The sequence below is a fragment of the Penaeus monodon genome, unplaced genomic scaffold (assembly GCF_015228065.2).
Source record: "Penaeus monodon isolate SGIC_2016 unplaced genomic scaffold, NSTDA_Pmon_1 PmonScaffold_15160, whole genome shotgun sequence".
In the NCBI taxonomy this organism is placed as follows: Eukaryota; Metazoa; Arthropoda; class Malacostraca; order Decapoda; family Penaeidae; genus Penaeus; species Penaeus monodon.
In genome coordinates, this window is record NW_023644332.1 from 1 (window position 1) to 8,720 (window position 8,720).

The 8,720-nt window shown below is 39.7% G+C and overlaps 1 protein-coding gene across 1 annotated transcript; it reads right to left on the bottom strand.

Annotated features, from left to right (window-relative positions):
- Window positions 1-3,930: 3,930 nt before the first annotated feature.
- On the bottom strand, window positions 3,931-5,150 carry LOC119569440 (cylicin-1-like; the record flags this gene model as incomplete). Its single annotated transcript, XM_037917599.1, has 2 exons — window positions 3,931-4,222; window positions 4,676-5,150. Coding segments are annotated over 2 exons (767 nt in total), but the record flags the coding sequence as incomplete, so codon positions are not given.
- Window positions 5,151-8,720: the final 3,570 nt, after the last annotated feature.

Consider the following 8,720-nt stretch of genomic DNA (forward strand, 5'->3'; position numbering starts at 1 on the left):
GAGTTTGGAAAAAAACCCCAAAACCCTAAAAGACACAAAAAAACCCCAAAAAACACCAAAAAAAAAAAAAGAAACACCCAAAAAACAAAATGGGAAATCGCAGACACTCAAAAGACCCAGGAAAAAACCCAAAAAACCAAAAAAAGAAAAATAAGCAAAAACTCAAAAGACACAAGCAGAAAAACCCCAAAAGAACTAGAGACCCCCTCAAAAGAACTAAAGGGGACTCAAACAAACTCAAGAAAACATCAGAAACCCCCCAAAAAGACAAAAAAGACACTCAACAACCCAAAAACCCAAGAAAACACCAAAAAAAAAAGGGCCCAGGGCATCAAAGAAAAAACCCCAAGAAAACAGCCACCCCCCAACCCCAAAAAAAACCCCAAAAGAAACCCAAAAAAAAAACAAACCCCCAAAGCCCTCAAGAAACACCCAAAAAACCCCAAAGAAAAAAGGGCCTAAGCAACCAAGAAGAACCAACAACAGCCCAAAAAACACTCAAGAAAAACTCAAAAACCCAAAAAACAAAGGGAAAAAAACAAAGGGCCCAAAAAAAAAAAAACCCCAAAAAAACCCCAAAACCCCCCCACCAAAAAAAAAAACCCCAAAAAAGAACCAAGAGAACTTAAAGAAACCTCAAGAAACCCTCAATAGACACTCAAAAAAAAACACCCCCCAAAAAAAGGAAATAAGAAAACAACCCAAAAAACATCAAAGACACCAAAAGGGCAAAAACCAAAAACTCCAAGAACACCAGAAACCCCCCCTAAAAAGGCCCCAAAAACCCCCCCCAAAAAGGCCCCGGAATTCCCCAAAAAAAGGGGGCCCCCAAAAATTTTTGAAGCCTCGAAAAAACTTAAGGTCCCGCCCCGAAAAATTCAAAAAAAATGAAACCTCCGAATCAACCAAACTCGAAATCAAGGGGTAAAAGCTTCGAAACCTCCGAGCCCGGCTTAGGTTCGAAACCTGAAGTCGCGAATCCCCCTAAAAGGCCTCAAAAACCCCCCCTTAAAAAAATTAAGACCCCCCCCTGAGCCTAAAAAAACCCAAAAAAAAAAAAGGCCCCAGGCCCCAAAGGCCTAAAAAATTTTTGGGGACCCCCCCCCGGGGAAAAACCCCCCCAGGGGGTCCCCCTTTGAAAACCCAAAAACCCCCCCGGCCCCCAAAAAAACCCCCTAAAAAGGCCCTTTTTAAAAACCCAAGGCCCTCCCCCCCTTAGGTCGGGTTAAAAAAGGCCCAGGGCCCAAGGTTTTGAGAATCGAAAATGGCCCAAAAAAGGGGGCCCAGGCCCGGAACTCCGGAAACCCCCCCGGGGCCCCAAAATTGGGGAAAAACCCCTAAAAGGCTTTTTAAAAAACCCAAAACCCCAAAACCCAAAACCCCCCCAAAAATCCCCAAAAAAATTTTTGGGGTCCCCTAAGGGCCTTAAAAAAACCCCAAAAACCCCCCCCCAAAAACCTTTAATCCCCAAAAAACCCCGGGAAAAAACCCCCGAAGCTAAAAACCCCCGGGTCCCAAAACCCCTTTGGGTTTTTTTTGGCTTCCGAAGTTTTTTTTATTCCCCCTTAGGGCTTTAAAAAATTTTTTGGCTTTGGGCCCCCCGAATGGGCAAAAGGGAAAAAAGCCTTTTAGGCTTCGAAGGGGTTTTTTTTTGGGAATTTTTTTTGAATTCCCCTTTTGGGCCCACCCCCAAATTTAGCTTTTTGGTTTTTTGGCCTTTTTTTGGGCTCCCCTTTTTGGCCTTTGACTTCGGGGTTTACCCCCCCCCCCCTTTTTTTTACCCCCGGGGCTTTTAGGTTTTACCCCCCCAACCGGGGGCTTTTGGAAAAAAAAACCTTCGAAGCTTTCCCCGGGCTTTTTGATTTTTTAAACCCCCCGGGCCCCCTTTTCAAAAAACCTTTAAAGGCTTTTGGGGGTTTTTTTGGGGTTTTGGGTTTTGGGGCCCCCTTTCCCCAAATCCTTTTAAAGGGGGTTTTGAAACCCCAATCCCCCCCCCTTTGGGCCCAGGCCCCCCCTTTTTTTAAGGGGTTTTTTTCCTTAAGTTGTCCGGGGGGGCCTTTTGGGTTTTCCTTTTCCCTTTTGGGGCCTCCGAAGGCCCGGAAAAGGGCCCCCCCCGAGGCCCAAAATTTTCCCCCTTTAAAAACCCTTCTTGATGTCCTTTTTCTTTTGAATGTCCCCTTTTTTTGAGTGTCCTTATGTCCTTTTTGAGGTCCTTTTTAGTGCTTCTTGATGTCTTTTTGATTCCTTTTGGTGGGTTTTTTTGGGCCCTTTTTTGTTATTTTTTTGGTTTCTTGAATTTCTGGGGGTTTTTTTTTTTGGTTTTTCCCTTTTCCAACCTTTTTTTCTTGAGTGTCCTTTTTTTTTGGGTTTTCTTGATGTCTTCTTTGGGGTTTTTTTTCTTGATTTTTCTTGATTTTTTTTTCTTGAATGTCCCCTTTTTTTTTCTTTTGGGCCTTTTTGTTTTTGGTTTTTTTTTCTCTTTTGGGGGGGTTTTTTTTTGCTTTGATGTCTTTTTGAGTTTGCATTTTTTTGTTTTTTTGAAAAAGCCTTTTTTTTGAAAGTTTGGGGCCTTGAGGGTTTTCTGAGTTTGCTTGACCTTCTTGGTTTCCCTTTTTTGGGTTTCGTTTTTTGGTTTTCCCCCTTTGGGTTGCTTGAATGTTTTGAAGGGTTTTTTGGGTTTTTTTGAGGTTTTTTTTTCTTGATGTCCTTTTTTTCCCCCCTTTTTTTTTTTTTTTCCCTTTGGCTTTTTTTTTTCCCTTTATTTTTCCCCCCCCGGGGGGGTTTTTGGGGTTTTGGGGTTCTTTTGGGTTTCCCCAGCCCCTTTTTGGGCCCCCTTGAGTTCCCCCCTTTTTTTGGGCCTTGTGGAAAATCTTTGAGTGTCTCTTGGGTCTCTTGTGTTGCCCTTTTTTTCCCCCGTTTCCCCCGGGGGCTTCTTGAGTGTCTTTTTTGAAACTTCCCGGGTTTTTTTTGTTTTTTTTGAAGTTTCTTGAGTTCCCCAAATTTTTTTGAAATTTTTTTTTGAATGTCCTTTTCTTTAAATTCTCTTGAGTTTTGTTCTTTTGAGTGGTCCTTGATGTCTTCTTTGGGTCTTCTTTTAGTTTTTTTTCTTTTTGTCTTCTTTTGGGTTCCCCGGGTTTCTTTTTTTTTGCCTTTTAGTGTCCCCGGCTTGACCCTTTTTTTTCTTGGTTTTTTTAAGGGCCCTTTCCCCTTTAGGGTTTTTTTTTTTTCTTGATGTCCAAACTTTTTGAGTGTCTTTTGATGTTTTTTGATGTCCATTTTCTTGAAATTTTTTTCTTTTGGTTCGCTTGAAAAGTCCCCCGGGTTTTTTCTTGATGTCTCTTGAGGTCTCTTGATGTCCCCCCGGGGTTTTTTCTTTTGGGGTTCTTTTTTTTTGAGTGTCTTCTTGAATGTTTTCTTGATGTTTTTTTTCCTTTATGCTTCTTTATGTGGGTGGTTTTGGGGGTTCTTTTTGGTGGGGTTCTTGATGTCTTCTTAGTGTCCCCCCTGCTTAATGTTTCTTGAATTTTTTTGAGTTTCCTTTTGGGCCCCCTTTGTCTGTTAATTTCCTTTTTTTTGGTTTTTTGAATTTTTTTTTTTGTGTCCCCTTTTTTTTTGTTTCTTGATGTCTCTTTAATGTCCTTTTTCTTGGGGGGCCCCTTTGTTTTTCTTTTTCCCCCCCCCTTTTTTTTTGGTTTTTGAATGTCCTTTTTTTTTGAATGTCCTTGAGTGTCTGCTTGGTTTTTTCCTTTTTTTGAGTGTCCCCCTTTTGGGTTTTGTGGGGTCCCCCCTTTTTCTTCTTGAATGTCTTCTTGGGTGTCCCCTTTTTGGGTCCCCTTCTTGAATGTCTTTTCTTTGATTCTTCTTGATGTCCCCTTTTTGCCTTCTTGAAATGTCTTCTTGATGTCTTCTTGAATGCTGCTTGATGTCTGCTTAGTGTCTTCTTTTTAATGTCTTTTTGATGTTTCTTGAGTGTCTTCTTGATGTTTCTTGAGTGTCTTCTTGAATGTCTTTTTTGATGCTTTTGATGTCCTTCTTGAATTTTTGAGTGTCTGCTTGATGTCTTCTTGAGTGTCTCTTGAAAATTCTTTCTTTAGGTCTTCTTGAGTGTCTTCTTGAGTTTTCTTGTGTCTTCTTGAAAGTCTTCTTGATGTCTGCTTGAGTGTTGTTTAGGGGGTCCCCTTGAAAGTCCTTGAGTGTCTTCTTGATGTCTTTCTTGAGTTCTCTTGAATGTCTTCTTGAGTGTCTGTTTGAGTTCCTGTGATGTCTGTTTTTTAGTGTCCCCCCTTCTTAGTGTCTTCTTTAATGTCTTCCCCGAGTGTCTCTAGTGTCTCTTTAGTGGGGTTTTTTCTGATGTCTTCTTGAGTGTCTGCTTGAGTGTCTTTTTTGAGGGGTTCTTTATGTCCCCCCCCCTTTGAATGTCTTTGAGGTCTTTCTTTTATGTCTGCTTGAAATGCCCCTTCTTGATGTTTCTAAATGCTGCTTTAGTGCTTCTTGAAAGTCTTTCTTGAGGGTTCCCTTTCTTTTAGTGTCCCCCTTTTTGAATGTCTTCTTGGGGGTTCCCTGCTTGAGTGTCTTCTTTTAATGTTTTCCCCTTTAATGTTTCTTGAGGGCCCCCGTTGAGGGTCTGCTTGAGTGTCTTCTTGAATGTCTTTCTTTATGTTTTCTGAGTGTCTGCTTGAGTGTCTTCTTGATGTCCCTTTTCTTGAGTGTCCCTTCTTGAGTGGGGTGCTTGAGTGTCTTCTTGAATGTCCTTTTGTGTTCTTTGGGGGGTTTTGCTTGAGGGGTCTTTTTTTTAGGTTCTCTGAGGTCTTCTTTATGTCCTTTTTTTAAGGGCTTCTTGAGTGTCTTCTGAAGTTTCTTGAGTGTCCTTTTTTGAAAAGTTTCTTGGGGGTCCCGCTTGAGTGTCTTCTTGAATGCTTTGAGTTCTCTTGAATGTCTTTTGAAAATTCTTTTAGTTCCCCGCTTTGGGGTCTTCTTGAATTTTCTTGATGTCTGCTTGAGTGTCTCTTGAGTGTCTTCTTTTAAATGTTGCTTGAATGTTTCTTGAGTGTCTCTTGAAATGTCTTTCTTGAGTGTCTTTTTGAGGTCTTCTTTTAGGTCTGCTTGAGTGTCTCTTGAATGTCTTTCTTGAATGTCTTCTTTATTTTTTCCTTTGAAAGTTTCTTGAAAATGTCTTCTTTAATGTCTTCTTGAAAAGTCTTCCTTTAATGTCTTCCCCTTTAGGTCTTTCTTGAATGTTTCTTGGTGTCTTCTTGATGTCTTTTTGTCCCCTTTTGGTTTTTGTTTTTAGTGTCTCTTGATTTTCTTTAGGTCTTCTTATTTTTTTCTTTTTGGGGCTTTTTTCCCCGAAGTTTTTGAATGTCCCGGGGTTTGAGTTTCCCCCTTTGGGGGGCCCTTTTTGGGGTTTTTTTTTCCTTTTTTTTTTAAATTTGTTTTTTTCTTGGTTTTTTTTTTTGGGTGGGTTTTTTCCCTTTATGTTTCCCCACCCCCTTTTTTCTTGATGTCCCCCCTTGGGTTTTTCCTGCTTGAGTGTTCCCTTTTTTTTGATGTCCTTAGTTTTTTAGTGGGTTTTTTTTTTGATTTGTTTTCTTTTGAAGGTCTTCTTGAAATTTTCCCCTTTTTTCTTTTTTCTTTGAGTGTCCTTTTCTTGAATGTCCTTCCCTTTTTTGGGCTTTTTGAGTGGCCTTTTTTTTTCTTTTTCTGGAGTGTCCTTTGGCTTAATTTTTGGTGCTTTTGGTTCTTTTTTTTTTTCTTTTGAGTGTTTTTTTTCTTTGTTGGGTTTTTTTTATTTTCCCTTTTTTTTTTAGTGTCCTTGATGTCCCCCCCCTTTGAAAGGTTTTTTGCCACCCCCCCCTTCTTGGGGCCCCCCTTTTTGTTGGGCTTTTGGTTTTTGGGTCTGTTTTTTTTTTCTTTTAGTTCCTTGGTGTTTTTTTTCCCTTTTGAGTGTTTCTTTTTTGTTTGGTTTGTCTTTTTAAGCCCTTTTTTTTTTGAGGTTTTTTTGCTTTGGGGTTTTTTCCGGGTTTTGGGGTTCCCCCTTTAGTGTCTTTGTTTGGCTTCTTTTTTCTTTTGAATGTCCTTTTTGGTTTTCTTTTTTTAACTCTTTAGGGTTGGGCTTTTGAATGTCCCCCCCCGCTTTGCCTTTTGGGTTTTTTCTGGTTGTTCCTTTTTTTTGAATTCTCTTTAGTGTCCTTTTAACCTTTTTTTTCCCCCTTTTTGGTTTTTTTTTTTTTTGGGCCTTTTTCCCCGGGGTTTTTTCTTCTTTTTGTCTTCTTGAGTGGTTCCCCCCCCCCCCCCCCCCCCTTTTTTGGGCTTTTGTTTTTTGGTGGCTGGTTTTTCTTTTTGAATTTTTGGGGGGCCCCGAGTTTTTTTCCTGGTTTTCAGTGTCTGCTTGAGTTCCTTTTTTTTTGAATGTTTTTTTTGGGTTTTTTTACTCTTGAGTGTTTCCTTTTTCTTTTGGGGTTTTTTTTTTCCCTTTTTTTTTCTTGGAATTTTTTTCTTCTTGAAGTTTCCCCCCCCCCCTTTTTTTTGTGTCTTCTTGAAGTTTTTTGAGTTTTCTTGAGTTCCTTTGTGTCCTTTCCCCTTTAGTTTTCTTTTTTTTTGAGTGTCCCTTTTTTTTTTTGGGGCTTCTTGAAGTGGCTTGGGCTTTTGAGTTCTGCTTGAATGTCCCCCTTTTCGTTGGTTCTTCTTGGTTTTTTTGTTTTTACTTTTGAGTGGTTCCCCCCCTTTTTTTTTGGTTTGGGGCCCCCTTTTCTTTTTCCCTTTTTAGGTTCCCCTTGGGTTCTTTGAGTGTTTTTTTCTTGATGTTCTTGATGTCCTTTGTTTTGGGCCTTTTTTTGGGTTTTTTTTTTTGGTTCCCCCTTGTGTTTTCTTGAAGTTCTGAGTGTTTTTTTTTCTTGGGTTTTTTTCTTGGGAAAGGGCCTTGGTGGAAACTTCTTTTGGGGTTTTTGAATGTTTTTTTTCTGTTTTTTCTTAGGGGCCCTTTTTAGTGTCCCCTTGGTTTCTTTGGTTCCTTTTTTTCCCTTTTAGGTCCCTTTTTAGTGTCTCTTGAAGTTGTTTATTTCCGGCTTTTATGTCTTCTTAGTTTCATTTCTTGGGTTTTTTCTTTGAGGTTTTGGTGCTGGAGTGTTCTTGAATTTTCTTGAGTTTTCCCCCCGAGTTTTTGTTTTTTGAGGTCTTCTTGAGTTTGTTACCACTGCTTGGTTTTTTGGGTCCATTCTTTTGGGTCTTCTTTTTTTTTTTTCTTGATGTCTTTCTTGAGTTCTTTTGAGTGTCCTTTTTTTTTTGAGGGTCCTTTGTGTCTTCTTGAAAATTTTTGGGGCTGCTTGAGTGTCCATTCCTTTTTATGTCTTTTATGTCCCCCCCCCTTGAATGTTTTTTTCCCGCTTGAGGGGGCTTTGAATTTTTTGGGTCTGCTTGATGTCCCTTTGAATGTCCTTTGAGTGTCTCTTTAATTTTTTTGTTTCTTGAGTGTCCCTTTTTGGGTTTTTTTTTTTTGAGTGTCTTCTTGAGTGTTTTTTTTTTTTTCCCCCCCTTTTTGGGGGGGGGGGGTTTTTTTGAGTGTCCTTTTTTTAGTGTCTTTTTGAAGTCCTTTTTTTTAAATTTTTTTTTTCTTAGGTCCCCTTTTTTTTTGAATGTACACTTCTTTAATGTCCCCCCCTTTTTTTTTCCCCGAGTGTCCTTGGGCCCCTTTGAGTTTTTGGGGCTTTGAATGTCTTTTTGAGGGCCCATTTTTTTGGTTTTCTTGGGGTTCTGAATTTTTGGTTTTCTTGGTGTTTTTTTTTTCTTGGTGTCTTGGGGTGGTGGTTTTTGATTTTTTTTCCTTGAGTGGGTGCCCGAATGTCCCTTTGAGTGTCCCCCCCCTTCTTTATCTTTTTTCTTTTGAGTTCCTTGGTGTCTGCTTGAATGTCTTCTTGAATGTTTCCCTTTTTTTTTTTAGTTTTCTTTGGCTTTTTGGTTCTTTTGGGTTTTTTTCCCTTTTGGGTTTTCCCTTGATTTTCCTGCTTGGGGGTCCCCACCCCTGTTGAGTGGGTTTTCCCCTGTCCTGATGCTCTGGGGTGTTTCCCCCCTTTGGGGGTTTTTTGGGCCTGGGGTTTTTTGGGGTTTTTTTTATGTCTTCTTGTGTCCCCTTTTTTTGAGGTTCACTCTTTAGTGTTTTTTCCTTCTTTTGGTGGCCCTTTTAGTGTCCCCTTTTTTTTTCCTTTTTTTTGAGGTCCCTTTTGAGTTTCATTTTCTTGAATGTTTTTTTTTTCTTGAATTTTTTATTTTCTTGAAAGTCTGCTTGAGGTTTTTCTTATGTCTCTTGAGTGTCCCGCTTGGATTTTGGTTTTTTTTTCTTTTGATGTTTTTTGGTGGCGGTTCTTTTAGTTTTTGGGTTTTCTTGAGTGTTCCGAAAGTTTTTTGGGGCTTTTTGAATTTTCCTTTCCTTTGAGTGTTCTTGAATGTCTTCTTGGGGTTGGGGCTTTTGAGGCCGGTTTTTCTTGATGGCCTTTTTCTTTTGAATTTGCTTGAGGGTTTTTTTAATTCTTTTGGGTTTTTGTTCTTTTATGTTTTCTTGAATTCCCCTTTGGGGTTTTTTTGGGGTTTTTTTTTGGTCTCTTTGTTTCTTTTGGGCTTTTGAGTGTCTTTTTGAAAGTCCTTTTTTCCCCCCAAACCTTGATTTCCTTGATGTCCCCCCCGGTTTTTTGGGGTTCTTTTGTGTTTTTTCACTGCTTGAGTGTTTC